The sequence below is a fragment of the Rhinolophus ferrumequinum genome, chromosome 19, assembly GCF_004115265.2.
Source record: "Rhinolophus ferrumequinum isolate MPI-CBG mRhiFer1 chromosome 19, mRhiFer1_v1.p, whole genome shotgun sequence".
NCBI classification, from domain to species: Eukaryota; Metazoa; Chordata; class Mammalia; order Chiroptera; family Rhinolophidae; genus Rhinolophus; species Rhinolophus ferrumequinum.
In genome coordinates this window covers 34,820,159-34,840,973 of record NC_046302.1, presented here as the reverse complement: position 1 = coordinate 34,840,973, position 20,815 = coordinate 34,820,159, and the positions used below count along the sequence as shown (strand labels likewise).

General features: G+C 35.2%; 1 protein-coding gene across 1 annotated transcript in view; it reads right to left on the bottom strand.

The window, feature by feature from the left end:
• PIK3C3 (phosphatidylinositol 3-kinase catalytic subunit type 3) overlaps positions 1–20,815 on the bottom strand; it is a 131,460-nt gene that overhangs the window by 62,564 nt on the left and 48,081 nt on the right. The window contains exons 10-13 of the mRNA XM_033087657.1: positions 15,388–15,573; positions 8,998–9,152; positions 7,344–7,434; positions 3,300–3,367 (exon numbers count right to left, since the gene is read on the bottom strand). Of these exons, the coding sequence (XP_032943548.1) occupies positions 3,300–3,367; positions 7,344–7,434; positions 8,998–9,152; positions 15,388–15,573 (500 nt within the window). The remainder of the gene's footprint in view (positions 1–3,299; positions 3,368–7,343; positions 7,435–8,997; positions 9,153–15,387; positions 15,574–20,815) is intronic.

The window sequence follows — 20,815 nt, the reverse complement described above, 5'->3', positions numbered from 1 at the left end:
TCTGTCCGTGATCAAAGGAAAAGACTGATCATTTTAAACCAAATGTTTGAAATGACTTCCCATACTTTCACCTACAATCATTAATGCAATGTCTATCAAAGTCAGAAGTCCACATCACCCGCTTTTTTCCCCCATGAGTATTTCTGAATATGTAACAGGAGCGAACTTTAAATATGGGAAAAACAATTGCTGCTCAGAGAATGAATAGGCATAGCACATGCCACTGCTTCAATGATTCAGAGATACAGTAGGAAAACATAAATCAAATCTAAGTTTGATGGAATGTTTATAAGACTGGGAGCTGGGGCTACACTTTGTTTATTATCTGTGGAGAAAGGTTCTTTCTGAACAGAAATGGTTGCCTTGTTCAAAACTGCTCATCTAATAGGTTTCCTACTGTTCAGCATCTTTCAGAATGGCTTGAAAACTCGTCCTATTAGAAAGAAGAGATCAAAGATACTATCACCACTAATTTTAGGTTTTACAATGAAATCTTGTCTATAGTCTAATCCAAAGAATGCATAATTTGCAGGTGCACACACAGCTCTTATAATAGTAACCAGTGTAGATTATAAATTCTGAGCTAGAGAAAACTTTCCATGAATATTTTAAGGAAATAACAATACCTATAACAAAATCTTACCAAATGACTTAAAATATATAAAATCTTAATTTTAAAACAACTAAGAAGCTTACCAGTACCTATTCAAAAACTCGGGAACATGCTCCACACATTTTTTAATTTCCTTTTAAATATTTACTTAGAGTTTCATGAGGAAATATTTTTCTATAACACCAGTGAACAGACATTTACTTAAGAAGTCAGGTTGGAATATGGAGAACATTCATATGCAACAGGTTACATTCAAAGGAAGTAGTAGCAATTTGGTAATGTGAGAATTTCTAAGTAAACTTTTTAAAATAAAAATGGTGCTTAATAACTAGCCAAAACATTCTGTGGGTATATTTTCAAGAACACACTGAAATTTACTATGAGAAAAAATGTTTTATGAATATTATATTAAACTGCTAAAGTAAAAGCAAGGAACTATTTTTCTCCCCACTTCTAAAGCCAAGAAAAATCACAGAGTGTACAAAAATGACAGATTTAGTCAAGATTACTGATAGTGGTTTTCTTTTTTGTAAAGAGAACCATAAAGACTGAAACTAAATAATTATTTATTGTTTACGTAAATAATAGACAAGTGTGTTTGTAAAGAGCCCTTTAATTTAGTTACCTGTTTCTTCGCTTCAGGGTGCAGTGTGCAGGATAACATTAGGTTTGGAGAAAGGGAGAGTAAAGTTAAGGCTTGATTTGACCTACTAAGACAGTTTTTCTAAACTCAGTCTAAAACAAGACAGTGTTTTATTTTGCCATGGAAAGCAAAGTGCCTCATTATTCTTCAAAAATTATGAGCTTTCAGAATGGATGCCTATTAATTTGTACTGTTTAAATAAACACAGTAAACTGAGCTGTAAGGTTAGATCAGAGATCATTTCCACAGTTAAAAAATATCAAGGATATCAAGTTTTAAGTATTCTCTCAAACATACGAAAAAGGCTTCAGGTAGGGCTTACCCAGCTGGCTCTTCCCTTTGTTTGCTCTGTAAAACTGGATAAGGCACTCTTGTCTAGTGTTTAATCCTAGTGCTTTTTTTTTTATCATTGAACCAAAATACTTCTCCCAGTGGCTTACGCTTCTTGTCCCTTACACTTTAAAATTTGGGACAGATAAAGCAAACCATGCTTCATATTAATTGTGTCTCAAGAAGTCAATTAACCTTTCTATGCCTTAGTTTCTCCCTTTCCTTTGAATCAGAAAAACTGTTCTCATGTAAAATAGAGGTATTTATACTTGCCCTATGTAACTTCACAGGGACAAATAAGAAAAGGTCAATGAAAATACTCTGTAAATGGCAAAGTGCTAGATGAATGATCTAATCCTAGTTCAGGTTCTTTCAAGTTCAATTACATCATGCCTCTGCCTCAGTTTCCTCATCTATAAATTAAGTAACTTCAAATTGAAATCTTTTGAGTTTTGTATGATTCTAATGTTTTGGTAAATAATGTGAAAACACACTCTGAAGGACTATGAAGTATCATACACTACTTAAATAGCATAAAAGGCAAACAGATATCAAACTGAAAAAAAATTACCTTACCTAATTTTATCTTAAATACTGGAAAGTCAGTGAAAGGAAGAGAAACTATGGCACTAATAAGCATTTCCATGAGAACAACTGTAAAGGAATAGAATTAGATGTACGAGGTATGATCAAAAAAATACAGTGAATGTTTAAGTAAAAAAATTTATTACAGTAAAAGACATATTACCATTAATCCCCCTCAAAATACTCCCTTTCACTTCAAATACTCTTGTCCCATCGTTCTTGCCACTTTGTAAAGCAGCTCTGAAAGTCCTCTTTCATGAGTGTCTTTAGTTGCACTGTCATGGCTGCCTCAATGTCCTGAATCATTTTGACTTTGGGGAAGAGCCAGAAGTCGCACGGTGCCAGATCCAGTGAATAAGGTGGGTAAGGATACTTCGCAATGTTTTTTATTTGACAGAAACTACAGTATACCAGAAGCGATGTGTGACACAAGAGTGTTGTCATGATGGAGGATGATTTACAGCACACTTTAAAACACCTTCTCTCAACCATAGCTCACACCTGACTGACTGCACTGAACAAGTTGAAACTTTACTAAGGTTCGATGTGCCACTTGCCGCATTGAAGATCCCTGCCTTTCCACTGGGTGGCTCTAGGCAGCAGCATTCACCACATTTATTGATCACAACGGAGAGGCTCTGTGTCACACATCACTTCTGGTACAACAAATTCTGTCAAACAAAAACATGACGGTGTGTCCTCACCTACCTTATTCACTGGATCTGGTACCATGTGACATCTGGCTCTTCCCCGAAGTCAAAATGACCACGAAAGGTAAACATTTTGAATTGATTCAGGACATCAAGGCAGCCATGACAGTGCAACTAAAGACACTGATGAAACAGGACTTCCAGAACTGCTTCAGAAAGTGGCAAAAATGATGGCATAAGTGTGTTTGAAGTGAGGGGGAATATTTTGAGGGGGATTAATGGCAATGTGTCTTTTACTGTAATAATTTTTGTTTATTTAAACATTCACCATGTTCTTTGATCACACCTCGTAAATACTGCATTTAGTCTTTTGACGATTGTTCATACCTTATTTAAAACTGACTTTATGTATACAGTATGGGAAAAAAACAGCCCTAAAGAGTGACAAGAAAATAAACAGAAAATTATATTCACATACCAGTATAAATAATTAGCCAGTGTTGAGTTTTTGCAGGCTCTTGATATCAAGAAGGTGCAGAGATCTTGCTGAAAGAATGAAAGGAAATGTATATGTATTACCTTCAGCTATTAACAAAGAGGAACTAAGAGAGTATACATTTGCCTATCAGTTTTTATCTACACATCTTATGTCAGAGATCAGATTTCATGCATGGATCTATCCCTGCCTCCCTCCATCCAGTATTTATTCTAACTCAATATTTATTCCATAATGTGAGAGGCTAAGGCTGCCATGGCTCACAGACTTCCTTGTCCTACTGGAAGCTTAATATTTAGTGTAGGAGAGAAATATTAAAAGAAATAGTCCTGGAAATAATTTAGACAGGAAAGTCAACAGAGGCAGCAATCAGGACGTGATATTTAGGCAAGACCAAAATGACACTACGTACTAAGGCCCTGAACTTGACTGTTCAAGGAATTTTTAAAAGGCCCAATGTGGCTAAAGTAGAGTGAACACTAGACTAAAGGAGGCTAAAAAGGTAGGCAAAGTCCGGGTTGTTCAAGATTTTTAAGGTCGCATTACTGAGTACAGACTTTATTTCCAAAGCAGTGGACACTCAACATAAGATCTTAAGGAGGAGAGTGACATGACCGGATTCACACTTACTGCAAAGCACTTCAGTCGCTCTGACAGGCGCACACCTGACATCAGTTAGTCCACAAGAGCTAACCGTGAGACTGGAGATAAAGAGGCGTGGACGGACTTTACAAAATATTCTGCAAGTATAATTAATAGGAATTGCTGATGAAGAGGAAGTAGGAAAGAAATACTGTAACTCCCAAATTTATGGATTGGGCTGATTTGTTATATCACACAGATGAAAACTGCAAGAGAGGAACGGGCTAGCGCGTGGGCAGAGAGCTATATTTTAAAATACTAAGTTTGAAATACCTGTAGGATATACAAGGGTCTGAGATCCAGTAGGTTGATCATTTGAGTATATGAATCTAAAACTCAGGTGAGAGAAATGCACTAGAAATATAAATTTGAGTTTACCAGTACAGCCTAGGGCGAGAGTATAAATTGAGACTGGAAGAGGACCCTGAGGAACATTAAGATGTCAAGCAGTGGAGAAAAAGTGCTGACAAAGGAAACTGAGAAAGAACAGCGAGAAGTGAAGAGGAAAACAAGGGATGTACGATATCATCTAAACCATGAGAAGAGTTCCGTATTCAAGGGAGTGATTTACTTTGCTGAATATTGCTGAGAGGAACTGAAAACTATGCACAATCATAAACATTAAAGTCATTTACTACTTTAGCAAAGTAAGTTTTAATATAATAATGGGAAGTAAAGGCCAGAACGATGAGCGTTAAAGACTGGAGAGAAAGGAAGGAGAGAGTCAGTAGGTACAAACAACTCCTCTGAGAAGCTGGATCATGAAGAGAAGTCAGAAAATAAGTTGCTGTTCCGCGGAATGTAGTATCAAGAAAGAGTTTTTGTTTTCTCATTTCTGAATTTTTAAGACAGGAGGTATTAACACACATTTGTATATTTCCACCAGGAAAAGAAGAGAGCCTATCTTTGAAAGCAGTTGTATTTCTTCTGTGTAAGAAAACAGAAGCAAAAGACGGGAAAGGGTTCATGTCTGTTAACCTGTGATGGGAAATTGGGACCATTCTTACCTATGGTTTCTGTATGTTTCCATTAAGTATGAGCAGAATTGTCACCTGGAGATTGGGAGACAGGGCATAAAGAACAGAGCAGAAAAGGTACGAAACTGTCACTGCAGAGCAGGAAGAGCAACCCAACTAGAGAAATGTAAGATGGCAGACTGTGTAGTGTGCCAGCCTGACGTTTGTGGTCATGAATTTATAGTGATAGCAACAGCTTAGCTATGTTCTTTTCTTCAGCAGTATTTAGGCACAGAGAAATTAAGCAATTAAATATGCTTATCAAGAGTTAAGGTTTTGCCAGAGGAACTGAAGGACCAATAAAAGAATGATTAAAATGATGAGCTATGGGATAAAAGCTATATTCAGAGAAAAGCAAATATTAAAGGGGGCTGATGAACAAAGAAAGGGGTAGAGATCAATTGATTAGAAGTTTCAATGCAGTATGGGTACTTAAGAAAGTAAGCTAGAGTAGTAAGAGCTTGTTATCAAAAAGCAGATATGTCATTACTTTCAGAGGTGGCAAGAAGTCATATTTCCAATTTTAGAGCTAAAAGTTTAGCACTAGAGTTTAAATGTGTAACATTTAAAAACCCAGTAAGGAAAACTTAATCAGAAAGCCATAATATAATGCTGACTCCATTAGTTAAAAAGGTAAAATCTAAGTCTAAAGTTTATCTTTGACTATGAGAAGGACACTATACTTTTCTATAGTGACATACAATTTAAATCAAAAATGTGTTTCATCTGACACTGCTTTTTTCATTAAAAATATTATTTACAGAGTTTAAATAGGGGAGAATTAAATTGAAAAACTTTTGTGAAACAGGAAACACATACAGTACAATTTTAAATTCAATTTGGATGAAAATCAATGTGGATGAGCAATATTTTAAAAAATTTAAACAATTAGATGAATCTTCTTTAAGCAAAAAAAAGTCACATATTGAAGGTCAGAGATGTAAGAAGAAATAGTGAATAAGGATACAGGTAAGTACTTCTAAATAGTTATTGATTGTATACAATAAAAATTATTAGCTAATCTGGGGGTTAAATGAGATAGAACTAAATCACTAGATAAAAATTACATACAAGTAAACAAGTGTACTGTTTTGGACAAAGGTAATACTGATTACACCAGACTTAAAGTTAAAGATAGATGTTAAAATAGCTAGGATAACCAGCAAAAGAATCAATATAGACAATATAACCTCTAAGCTGGACATAGAGATGGAAGGAGAGGATCCAGCCAAAAACAGGCAAGAAAAAAATATGTTAAGAAAAAACAGAAAGTACCATATAAGATGGCGAACAAATTCCAAATACAGCTCTAATCACAGTAAAAACAAATGTGGTAAAAGTTCCAGTTAAATAAAAGACAGGAGTGTTAACCTGGATTAAAAACCAAACTCAGTTAGACGATGTTCTTAACAGAGAAATCTAAAATACAAAGCCACAGAAATATTGAAGGAACTGAAAAGTATACCAGTGAATACTAATAAAGACAAAAAAGACTTGAAGGCAAAAACATAATTAGATATAAAAATGTTTATTAAACAGTGATAAAAGATTCAATGTATACTTGAATGCACCTACTAAAATAGCTTCAAAATAGTTAAAACAAACACCGAGAGAAATACAAGAAGTTGATAATTGTACCACTATACAGGGGGAATTTTACTCTGATTCTTTCATAGATCAATTAGAAAAAAGTATCAGGCAAGGGTACAGAAGATTTCAACCACACTCCTAAATTTCGACTAAAAGTAATATATATGCATTAAAAAGTCAACTAAGCTTTCTAATATCAAAGCATGTATTATTTTAAACATTAGGGGTATGAAAGATTCTTCTCAAATTAGAAATCTTAGGAAAAAAATTCAACAATACATACTAGATCAGCTTCCACAAAGGTACTTCCAAATGTACTTTTCAGAGCAACACTAGCCAAATAAGCCTATTTTACCTCAAACATTAGTCTACTTATCTATAAGGATTTAATTTTTTGACTAAGTTAAAAACAGCTTCTTAGTATATTATCCTTTTTTCAAAGTCATCCTTTTTACAGTGTAATCACAAACACAATTACAATAATGTTCATTAATATATTAACGATAAATATTCTGAGTTTCCTTAATAAAATATTCAATGTTATTTTCCTATTGGATATGAATTCATTTACTGGTGCTCAGAGCACCAATAAAATGCCTTGAATTGAAGATTACCTGGCACTTTTTTCTGAGAGGTAAAACAGCGTGCATATCATAAAACAAGTTATTTAATAACATTGTAATATTTCATTAATCAAAGTTCATGTTCTAAAGAACAACATAAAATATGGATCTGGTAGGGATTCTCCTATAGGAAACTTGAAAAGCTCTGTACTCACCTCCAGATTTTCACCATCTGAACCTTCTTTTGTTTTAGATGCAGGAGGAGGGGAAGACACTGGAGGAAGAGGGCTGCTTATAATTTGGGAGCTGAAAAAATAATAGGGGATATTTCTGATATGTAAATATTCTGTCTGCAAAACAAGACAGACATTTTTTCAGCAGGGTTCAGCTCAATTTTGTCTGGTTAAAATGTCACATCTTAAAGTGAGTACTGTGCAAAACTTGTCATATTATGCTCTGGAAAAAGAGGTCCCATAGTCATAAAATATGGGTAATAGCCTCTTGGAGATATATGTGCAAGTCTGCATATTAAAGGTTTTGATAACTATTGTGGTTCCAAAAAAGAGGGCATTATACTTTAAACCAGCATTTCAGCATTTCCCAAACATATAGGGCCACAAGACCACCCCGACCCCTTTTTCTCCTTTTTATAAAATAAAATTAGTGACGAGTGGACCATAATTTGGTAAATACTGGATTACAATTTACATCCTGTCATAAAATCTTAGACTTCTAAAAAGCATTCTAGGTGCCATAAGGAGAAAGGTAAATTAGCATAACCAGAAATTGTAGGCCTCCAGTGTACAGTGGGAGAAAATATAAGGGAGTTTCTTTTCCTAAATATAGAAGAATATAAAGCAGGCCAGGGAAGAAAAAGTTTTTTTTCCTGTTTTTCAGTTCTTCTCTAAATGAAAAACAGAAGATGAAAAACAGCAATAACATAAATATAAAGGAAATTTTAGAAATATAATCATGAAGTCATGTGATAATTGAAATAATTGGACTGATTAAGGAAATCTGATTCTAGATCTCATTCTGTCATTAACCAATCTCATGACCTTTACAAAACAAGTTGATATTGATGGGCTTCAGATTTCTCACCCAAAGATTCCTATTTATCTCAAATTCTAAGATTTTATGGAAAGCACAATGGCAAAGTAGAAAGAACAGGAACTTGGGAGTCAACTCTACCATTTGCAAGGTAGATATATGACTTTGGGCAATTTACTTAACTTCTAGGTAAGTCTTTCATATCTAAATTTGGGAAATGAATATCTACCTCAGAGGATTATTGATGAGAGTTTTAATTGTTACTATTGTTAATAGCTGACTTTTAATTCAAGAACATGCTGTTTCTTTAGCATAATTACTAAAGAGGTGAAAAGCAGCCAGTAAAAGAAATACAACTCATACAATAAAATATTTGAGTTCAGTGACATGCCCAGTCCTTCATTTTATCTTTGCATGAGCAGTAAAGAGTATCCAACCCTTAACCATGTCGGACAGTTTTCTAAATGCTTTATGTGTATTAACTCAGTTAATCTTAAAGATCGCTTACTACTGCTATATCCTCACTTTTAAAATGAGAAACTGGGACCACATAGAGAATCATGTAACTTACAAGTTTATACAACCAGTTAAGTGGCAGAGTCAAGATTTTAACTTAGGTATTCTGATTCCACAGCCTGAAAACACTGCTCTGTAATATAGTAACTTGCATTCTGTGAGTTCACAGACCATATTCACTGGTAAAACTTCAAACTTAGTACCAACTAGGGTTTGGTACATCTGAGGAAAACAAAAAAGAGAGTGTTTGAAAAGGGGGGAAACTATCAGATTTGAAAGTAATTCCTCCCAGGAGATCCATACCTATCTATTTCTGTAGAATTTATTCCAGAACTGGACACACTCTCTGACACTGAACCCTGATTATCCTTCTTGGTAGGTTCTAACCCATTCTTTATATCATCAAAGTTTTCATATTTGAGAGCTTGGACCAGCTGTAATAGGTACATCAACAAATCCTGGAAAACAAACAAACAATAAGCTAATATTAGAAAAACAAATGCAATATGATTATAGACATAATTTATTCCTAAATATCAAGCTAGCAATTTACTTGTATCTACCACTTATCTATTTATTAGCTGTGCTACCTTTGGCAGTTTACTAGGATACCTAACCTCTGGCGTCTCACTGGGTGCTGATCTATAATATAGACATAATCATTTAAGCCTTAGAGACGAGTTGTGAGGAAAAATCTGTTAATAGAACAAAAGTCACAGAACAGTGCTTGGCACAGAGTAAGTGGCCAGTAAATGCCTTATTTGAAGTAGTATACAAAAAGCAAAGGAAAAAATAAAAACAAACAAAAAAAAATGATTGAAATGATTCATGTAAACTAAGAAATTAAGGAAAGATACTTTTTTTCAACAATAGATCAAAAAATGGCATTTTATGTTTAAGATTTCAAAAGAAACTCTAAATTTTCAACTTTTCAAAGAATCTGCTTCATAACCTTTCTGATTAGAATTTTTTAAAATCCTGCATTTTTTTCCCCTGAAAGCTCATGTTTTAAAGAATTTACTTTCCTGACAACTACCAATAATGGCTTGAAGAAAACAAATCCCTAAGCCTAAATTTCCCATATTTTTATTGACAACCCATGGGACAACTGGGACTAAAAAAGTGTCAACATAGTAGCTGTTACCTTTCTGAGTGTTCCCCTAATGTAAAAAGACTCTTCAAGTTTAATGTTTAGAACAGAACTATTTTCTATCTTACTCTGTAAATGTAGTCTTTATCCCTTCCCAATGACTATAACAAAACTCCAAAAAATTTTTAAAGCATCTAGTGTCTTCCAGTTCCATTTGTCACTCACCTACTTAGCCCCTTGAAACTTGTAATTAGATAATTTTGAGACTTTGCCACTACCCATTCAATTTCAGTTTCCTCTTTTAGCCCAGAAACCTGGGTAAATCCCCTGTAAAATTTCATGGCACACCCTTTCCTTTCCTATTTGTAACAACTATAGCATTTGTAATTACTTATGTACTCTTTGTCTTTTCCGCTATATTACTAACTCTGTGAGGACAAAGACCATTTCCCAACCACCTGTTTTCCCTTACTTAACACCATTATTTATTTTTTCACAGATTTTTCTTACAATGACATAATCAACACTTTCACCATTACCCAAATACTGACAGTAATACACATGATTTCTCCACTAAATATGTTTTTTTCCACAAAAAAGTTAAACGGGAGGTTAACTGGCTTATTAATTCTTATTCAAATATATCAAGCAACGTCAGCAGCTAGAGAAATCAATTGACTGTATCAAAGCACCTCTGTAGTGTACTGTTTATAAAAACTTTTTAATTAGAGAAATAAACATCTGATTTTCTATTATTGTATTTGAGATTTATGTCATTTAATGGCTATGGGTATGCTCCCATGCTTTTTCTAAGAAAAAAGTGAATCACATAATAGAAAACTAATTAATATATTTAATGACAAGTAACCTTGGGAGGTTGTAGGTTAGTCAGTTTCACGACTAGCCTTTATTACCAAGGAATGCTTCGGAATTGGCGCTGAACATATCACCTGTTGTGCTTTCCCAATGACAGAAAAAAAAAACTTACCACATGAAATCAAAAAAGCAGCACTGTTATGAAATTCCCCAGGAAGGAGAAATTCAGAGGAAAACTTTCCTCTTTGTAAGTCACTCATCATCATCTGATTTGCTGGTCATCTGGTATTCTATATTCAAACTACACTTTCCTTCATTTGCATGGAAATGAATTAACTTCAATAGTAAGTACAAAGTCTGTTTGCTCATTATATAGTCACATCTTAAAAAATATAAAATTCCTTCAACCATGAAGGACACAAGCATACAAGTAAAACAAACAAAAATCAGGTTTCCATCTCAGGCAATTCAATAAAAATTTCCCAAGAGCTAGGAAATATTATCTAGATAGTGATCACCATTTCTCTCAAGAACAAGTTAATTCTATTGCTTCTAATTCTAGTGCTAATGCAAAGTTCCATGTCAAAATCATTCACTGACTTCTCATTTCTTATTGAATTAAGAGTAACCCCTCATGTAGACATTTACAGTCAGACATGGGTTCTGATCTTGCCTCACATACAGATACATATGTTCCACACACCTGTTAAAGTGAAATAATTTCTGTTTTTCTTGCATGTTCCAATCACCTTGCCTTTGTTAATATTGCTCTTTTCACTTGAAACTTATGTCCAAGTCTGAAAATTCTATTCTTCAGGGTCCATCTCAAATGCCATTTCCTCCTCAAATGCTAATGGGAAATCTCTCCTTTTGAGTCATATGTCAATAAGAAATATGGCTTTAAAGATTAATTAAGTAAAATAATAGCAAGTCAAATTGAGAAAGGTATTAAAATACTAAGATTTAATTTATAAATATACAGATAGTATGACATTAGGAAATCAGCATAGATTTCATATATAGTATATATTATATATAATATACTGATGTTTTTCAGATAACATGATGCTATATTGACAAAAAAAAATAGGAACCCACCTAACATCTATTAGAAGTAATAAGAAAACTCACTACACTGGAATGGTCAAACATAAACATTAAAACCAAAACATAGTTTTCCATTTAACTAACAAACAAAAATAAGAGATAAAAGGGATAAGGGTAGTTCACGATAGTAACGATAATTGTCGCAGAATAAATCTAATTTTTTTAAAAATGCATAAAATTTTTACTGCCTCACAACCTGAATAAACAACTTATGTCTCCAGGAGTATCATAAACATGTCGATTTTTCCCTAACATAAAAATTTAAGGTAGTTCCACTTAAGATTTTGGTAGTATTTAAGAAAATGACAGAATTATTCTAAAATTCTTAGCAAGAATACATGTACAAAAATTATAAATAAAATTGTAAAAAAAAAGAGAGGATTTGTCCAATCATGTGTGTTCAATTATGAAGTCATTGTCATTTTGTTAAAGTATGATATTAGCACAAAAATAAGATTTGTAGAGGATTATTAGCAAAATATAAAAGGCATATATATTTTGGACTAATAATTCCAATGCAAGCTACTTGTTCAAAAATATGGATATATATATATATATATATATAAGTCTTTACTAAAATACAATTATAGCAAAAGATTGAAAATAACATAACTGCCTATCAGAAGACAATGACAGGTTAAATAAACTATAAAATACATTTGCAGTAAAATATTATGTTGCTGTTTAAAAAGAATAAGGTAGATCAGCAGGAGTCCATAAAGTCTAGAAAAACAGGATTTTTTTTTTTACAAATTAAACATGCCCTTGACTTCATTTGCCTTAATATTCATTTGCCTGTTTCCAGACTTACGGACACCAAATACATGTGTATATAATGAGAAAATGTCCAAGATTATACTGTTCAGTCAATAAGGCAAGTTTTTAACAATATATTTATAGGATATTCCTATTTACGTTAATTTTTAAAAATAGGTGTATATACTATACATGCATATATATACTTGCAATTTGCAGAGAATATATGGAAAGATATATGAGTGGCTACCCTTCTGGGGTAAGAAATGGTTGGAGGAGTAGGTTGTCAAAGGAATGTTACTTTCTATATTATTCTTTCACAATTAAAAAGCAAAGGTTAGGGGGGAAGAAAAGGTTAATATTACAGTAAAGAAATAAACCAAATGCTGTGGGAGCAGAAAAGAAACAAACAAAAATTCTGCTTGCTTCCTGGGATGGTTCAGAGAGGTTTCCCAGAGATGGTAAGGTCTGTGCTACAGGTTGAAGGATGAATAGGAGAAAGACATCTGGGATGATGAAGAAACACATGCTACTGGAGAGACTGTGGTACATTCAAGAAATTAGACTAATTGTCCAAACATAAAACACAGTATTTTTCATTCAGGTTTTCCAGTTGTCCAAGATGTAGATATTTAGACAAACTGACCTCTGATGTACCTTTTGACGCTATGATCATATGATTCTAGTATTTTTTGCAATACCAAAAAACATTTGGAGTTTATAAAACCATAAATACTGTACTCCGCAGATACAGCAAAAAGCAAGAGGACATCTCAAACCAATTAGGAATGAAAGGCACGATATGCCTGATTTTAGCATGAAATTTACATAATATAAATATGCAATCTTTCTGCATATGTGCATGAGTACAGTTTTCAAAACTTTGCCCCACATAATTTTTTCTTCATAAGTGTCACGTGACATAAGCAGCTATTATCACTTTAAAAAAAAAAATAGGAAACTGAGATGAGACTAATATACAGTGTTCCCAAAGACATATATATATGTATGTATATATATTAGGTTGGTGCAAAAGTAATTGTGGTTTAAAAGGTTAAAAATAATTGCAAAAACTGCAATTACTTTTGCACCAACCCAACACATATATACCCATACATATATATGTACACAGAGTCAGAGAAAAGACAAAATTCAGAGCTTAATATACATCTAACAAATAAATAGTAACAGAATTAAGAGACCTTTTCTTTAGCTGAATATATACAATTAATTACTGAACTAAGTTCAGAGAAAGGGAAATCATAACATAACTTAATCACCATACTATTTATGCTATATCTCTAAAACCTAAAAAAAAACTAACAATTAGTGAACCATATTTTGCAGTTTAGAATGCATGCAATGTTTCTATCATTATCCTCTACCTCATAACGAAAATTATAAAGTGCTCTAGAAATAGCTCAGTATTTGCATAAATGCTGTTAACGTCTCTAAGCGCGTGAAGAAACTAAAGTCAGACTATCAAAAAATGATGATTTACAATTTTTCGATTTAAATTCTGAACCCACCATAGGGGCTGTTTTGACTACTCCCCAGAGGCCTTTATCTAAACTGTATGACTCATGTCAGCCATATACAGAGAATTAATGACTTAAAAGAAATTTCTAATGAACTTCAAAATAAATATTTCAATATTTCAAATAAATACTGTAATACATTTTTTTACTTGTGACACAGTAAAGACAATTTAGAAGAAGATAATATGCTGAATAATGATGCTTAGAATTGCTTTTTGATAGGAGAGTGAAAAACATCCTATGTGAAAAACATCCGCTGATAAAATGATATAATATCGTGAGATTTGTCTCAAAGTAATCTAGTGGAGGTAGGCAACGGTGGAAGAGAATAAGTGATGTTATAGGTGACTCAAGACTGGCTGTGAGTTGCAACTGCTGAAGATGGGTAAATTACGTGAGCATTCACTATACTATTCACTGTTTAAATTCTACTATAATTAAATACACACGTATAACACACTGAGCTTGATAAATGCTGTGTTTTGCTGCTTCTTGAAATTCAGATACCACTGCGAATTCAAACCGATTTAATTATTTTTATAAATGTCAGATCATAGATGTGCTATGGAATCCACATTCCTATATATATCAAGGCTTGAGAAGAGTTATCCCATATCCCATAAGCCCTATAAGCTAGATTATGTTATGTTTGACAGCACATTCACCCTATAAAAATTAATCAATAAAAAATACTGCTGGATTACTCTCCCTCATTAGAATTACTAAAATTCAAAATCCAGCAATACTTTGTGTAAATAGAGTTCCTCCTTCCCTGTGGCCTTATATGTATATAAAGAGCCAGCATAAAGTTCGCAGTCTTTGCTTTCCAAAGGACTCAAAACCACCTTCAGAAAATCTGCATATACACACAATTGTCAGCAGCTGAAAGTTTAAAGGAATTTGAAGGAGAGTTAGATGACCATGCATCTCTATGTTTTAAAGGCCCCAAGGGCTTTTCAAGGCTACAATTAAATGTGGCTTGTTGTATACTGACTGATAGAAGGGATCTGAATTACTCCCTAGCTGGTGCTGCATTAAACCATTTTTCATTAGAATTCCTTTTTCCAGACAGAGCAATACAAGCTCTGCTGCCAGGTAAATGTCCTGGGAGAGATTGTCCTATCACAAAACAGATCAGGAAGTAAATTTTCATTTCACAGAGGAGTCCTTGGAGGAATATTTTAATTTTACTTCTGAAAATACAACTAGTATATCCTCTTCCCTTCTAAAAAAATCTCCCCACCTTCCCCCTCCCTCTCCCTCCCTCTCTCTCTCTCTCTCTCACTCACACACACACACACACACACACACACACACACTCTCACAGTCTATCTAATCAGGCTGTAGTTTAAGATGTACCCAACATGAACAATGACAATAACGTACCTCGTCATCCGCCTGTCGCAGCCGGGCGACAGCGTAACGCCTGACTGTTGGGTTAGTGTAATGGGAGGACAACAGCTCCAAGGAGTCCTCTACATCCATGGGCTTCCATTTCCCCAGAAGTTCCAATGCCTGCTTGGCCTCCTGAGGGAGAGCCCAATTAACACATTTCAGGAATTTTGTCAAAGCCTAAAATCAGAAAAGATGTTTAAATTAGAAACAGCAGACTATTACCTGGGGTAGGGAAGGTCGAGGGTGACTAGACAGAGTTCCACGTGGTCCTGATGGAAGGGCCACAGAGCCCACGACAGGCTCCTTATGTAAACACTACACAAAGTGACACACAGGATCCTAGAAAAGCACTGCGGGACGAGGAAAAAAAAAGCATGTTGCCTGTAGCTTTACAGCTCAAAGTACTTTCAGCACCCTATGGATTTTTACAATTTCTTTTATTTTTTCTTCACCGTGCTTTTGTTATTTTTAAATACTTCAGTCTCAAGACATAGATATAGTTGAGGCATGCCTCATGAACTCTGAGATGCTTTTGAGAAGACCTTCATTTTACATCTACGTGTAACGTAAAACGAAGCAGCCAATGAACGAAACACTCCAAAGCCAAGCGAGGGGAGAACCCACACCACTAACCCCACTCTTGAACATTTCTCCAGGGTCACTAGTTTCCTAGACACTCACATACTCATGAGGACTCAAACTAAACTGAATATGTTATTTCTCTCTTGATGCAGAGAAGTAACTATTTAAAAAGACAGACAATCAAACAAAAACTCCACAGAAACAAACAGAAAAATAGATAAATACAGAAGCAGCAGCGAATATTCTTGATTCCGCTGGGTGGCTGCAGCATTTTTCTGGAACCTTACTTCTTGAGATAGATGGCATACTGAAGTTTTCACCAAACTTTCAGGTAAGTAAATTGCCTCAGAGTATATCACTCATGGCTGCATACATAATAAATGCTTTTTAAAGAAAGCTGCGTATCTGCTTTCTATAAATAGCAATCTCTATTGCCAGGTCTCCCTACTGGCAACACTTCCCTGGCTGATCCCAAGACGTTTTCTTCTTTCTCTTCCTCTAGGAATTCATCTCTTAAACAAAGATAACTTTAAAAATTTAAATTCCTGCTAAAATCTCTTCATTCGTAAACTAATCAAATTCTCAAGAAAATATCCGCTGGGATAACAAAGCACAATCACTGGTTAGTGTGGCATAAAATGAAACTTCATGCCCATTCCCTAACTTATTCTTGATATAACTAAATTTTTTTAAAACAAGGCACTACGGAGATTATCTAGTCCAACGTTCAAACTGCATATAATTTCAGAGAAGTCAAGTGGCTTGATCATCACCTCAAAATGGTGAAGAAGCTGAGTCCAAGTCCACTGACGCTCAGCCCGTGCATCTCCCACTGGGGGGTCCTCCTACCAAGGCCATCTCCTAATTAGCTAAGCCCCTACCCCTCAGAGCCACAACTCCGCCAACACCGATCTCCTAAATCCATTCCCAATTCCTGTCAACTATTTCCTAGCAATATTTCTTGTTTCCCCTCAGACTGATTCTCTCTATACCACACATCTGGAGTTTGGAACAGCCTTCCAGCTAAGAGCCTCAATAACTGTTACCCGTCTAAGCATTTCATACAACCTCTCAGAAGCTCAAGTTGGAAGTGATTTTGGCACAAACTTCCCACTGTCAGCAGAAATTTACCTTGTAACGTTCCTGACATAAAGAGGTCCAATATTTTCTTTATTCCAATGACTAATCTCCAAAGTGTGTCTTACATTTATAGACAGGGAAACCATTTTTGTTGTTTTATGAACAACAAAACTATAATGAACCAAAAGACAACAGTGTTTTCATGTAACTTCTTCCCATTGGTCAGTTTCACTGTCTAGAGAAAATGACAGTAAATTTAAGCCCCTCTTCACATAGACAATGTTTCCAATGTTTGAAGATGATTGTCATATGGTTATAGTGTGGTTTCCAGATCAATGATCTAATCACTCTAATCTGTAAAACAAACAAAAAACAAACAACAACACAATCTTGGCTTCTGTCTCAAAACTCCACTGGTACCTCTCACCACAATCCAAACCTCTAACTCTCAGTGAGCTAATTCTTGTTGTCCTTCTGATTCAACCAAGTTAACCTAACTCCTGTCTACAAGACTTCCTTATGCTCATCCAAACAGTAGTGTCGTGTTCTGTAAGGCCAGGATGTCAGAACTTCAATTTTTCCAGGCAACTTGCAGCTCTTCTATAGGAGTTGTGTCAATCTTGTTACCTTCATTTAAATGATGCTCTTCTAACCACCAAATGCTTTTGTGGGCAATCTCATCTCTACAGCTGGAATCTGCATTCTCCAAGGATAGCTATCCATTTCTCCTGTACCTCCTTCCTGCACACCGTTTAGCACAGTGTTTCTCTCCAAATAAGAACACAGACCGCCCTACTAACTTATTCCACAGGAATTATTTTTCACTTCTAAATTGTATTTCTAGGTTGAATGTAGAAACAAAGCAATACTTCTTAAATAACTACAGCAAAAGCTCTTCCATTTCATAGTACATCAGCAGTCTTAACAGAAATGTGCAACTGTGTGCTTATTATAAGCAAATCTTGCAGCATACTGATTACCCAATTCAATCACTGAAACAATCTAACTCCTAGATTCTCAGATTTACAGATATACTAAGATTTACAGAGTACACTACAGCCAAGAAACTTAAATTCCACAATTTTATAAAGCTAAATGTTACAAATGTAAACAAAGAGGTTAGCAGAATGAAGATGGAAACAAGGAGAAGAGGAATTAGAAAGAAAGTATAAGAATAAAGGGCAGCAATAACAATGATGATACTTAATCTTGAATGCTTTAAAGACGCTTTATTGATCTATGTAAAGGTATGGGATTCAAACGCAATTTTATCCCTAGAACTTCCACAGATAACTGGAATGTATTTACAAGCTGCAGATCCAGGGTGTTTGGGGTCAAATCCTACTTCTTGGGTCCAACAATTACTGAGTCATTTGGAGCACATTATTTAACTTTTAAGTGACCTATGTCATTAGATTGTGGTAAAGATTAAATATGTTATCTAATGTAAGTGTTTAGAATAGTACCTTGTATATAATAAACACTTGACAATTGTTAATTATTTTATTATCCAATATTATGTTATTCTATTTCTGATGTTGAGTCCAACCTTAAGTGTTAACATCCGAATATTTATTACCATGTTTTCTATTAACAGCAATAAACACTTCGTTACCTTCCCTTTCAATCTTAGAATCATCTCACTGGCAACTGCTATTTTTAAAAACACTATCACAATCACTCCAGAGCTAAAAATACTATTATATATTTATCATGTATATTTCTAATTTTAACTTCTACCAACTCAATTATTGGGCATTTCTACTTTGTTGCTAAAGGAAAACCGATTGCTCCACTCAAGACACTTCCAATACCAAAAGTGTGGGTTTTCCACACCATCCAATTCCCTGATTCTCTGTCGACACCAACTGGGTGTCCTATAATGTAATTCGATTCTGACATTAACTACCTGGAAGTCCAAGGTAGTGCAGATTCCAAGGGTAAAGGGTCAGTCTCACAAGGCTGTGTCTCATTTCAGATGACAATCTTGGGTCCCCAATTCTGTCCAACTTGGCTACAAATCCTTGTGGAGGGTTCCTCCTTGTGGAGGGCTACAAATCCTTGTGGAGGGTTCCTTGTGGAGGGTTCCCACCACACCCTCCTCAGGTTTGATAATTTGCTATAATGGCTCACAGAACGCGGGGAAATACTTTACTTATTATTGCTGGTATATTATAAAGGCCACAAGTGAATAACACAGATGAAGAGATACACTGAGCAAGTTCTGGAAGAGTCCCTAGCACAGGAGCTTCTGTCCCCGTACAGATTAAGGTGCCACCCTCCCGTCACATGGATGTGTTCACCAACCCAGAAGCACTACGGACCCCGTTGCTATAGATTTTTATGAAGGCGCCATCATATAGGTATGACTTATTAAGATCACTGGCCGCTGGTGATGAACTAAATCCCCAGCCTCTCTCCCAGAGGTTAGGGGGTGGGGCTCAAAGTTCTACTCTCTAATCACAAGGTTGGTTCCCCTGGCAATCAGCCCCATCCGCCAAGAGACACATCATTAGCATAAACTCCAGTATGGTTCAAAGGGGCTTATTATGAATAACAAAAGATGCTCCTCTTCTTACCACTGGGACATTCCTAGCGTTTTAGAAACCAAAGACCAAATTTATATTCTTTATTATATCACAGTATCACAGTTCTTCTAATACTTTCAATTCAAAACATTCAAAAATAAAAGCAGGGGTAACCAGTTTGCTCAGTGGTTAGAGCGCAGTGCTCGTAACACCAAGGTTGCTGGTTCAATTCCCACATGGGCCAGTGAGCTGTGCCCTCCACGATTAGATCGAAAAACAACGACTTGACATCCTGGAAAAACACACTGTTCCCCAATATTCCCCAATAAATAAATTTTAAAAATAAAATAAGAAAGCGTCCCCTCACCCTGATCCTTCTACCTGACGTATTTCCTTATTTCAGGCACTCAGGCCTAAGTCCTGGGAGTTGTCTCCAAGTCATTTTACACAATCGCCTCTCCTTCCCTTGGCCTCCAATATTGCTCTCAAAATCAGTACATGAGTCTTCTAATTATGTCTCTTTTTTTCATTCTCAGCTCTGCTCCAATCCACCCTGGTTCGTCTTCCTTAAAACACCATTTGCTCAGATAAGATACATATTTTGTTGCGTTCGTGGTTTCCTACTACCAGAGAAATCCAACGCCCAAGCATAGAATTCAAGGCTCATCACAAACTTCCTCCATCTTTTCTATCTCATAACCATCCCTTTGAACTTTCTGTCTCTGCACCTAACACTGCTGTACTCATGCTTTTGTTCCCCATGAAAAATAATCATTAAGAAATACCAGGAAAGCTTATTCAGATGTTAAGATCAAGCCTTGCTCTGAGAAACCTCCTTCGCGCTGACCCTGTTCTACTCCACATCTCCATTATAGTAATTACCTAAAGGTTTACAAAACAAGTAACCCTTGATCAATTACTATGTGTCTCCATTTTGATTGTACATAAACACCTTTTCTCTAAAACAGTTTTACTTTATATAAAGACAGAGAAACGGTATCTTGAAGCCCAGAGTCCTGAATAATTCTAGGCAAAGGACTGATAAGAAATGCTTGCTGAACTGAATTCATGTCTGCTATGATTCACCACCAATTTCTTGTCGGGATGCACAAATACGACCACTTGTGTCCTGACAGTCCTGACGTCGCTGCCTCGGTGGCTGCTTCAGACGCAACCTCCTATGGACATTCAGTGCATCCCTACCCCTTTCACCACATACGACTCTTCCT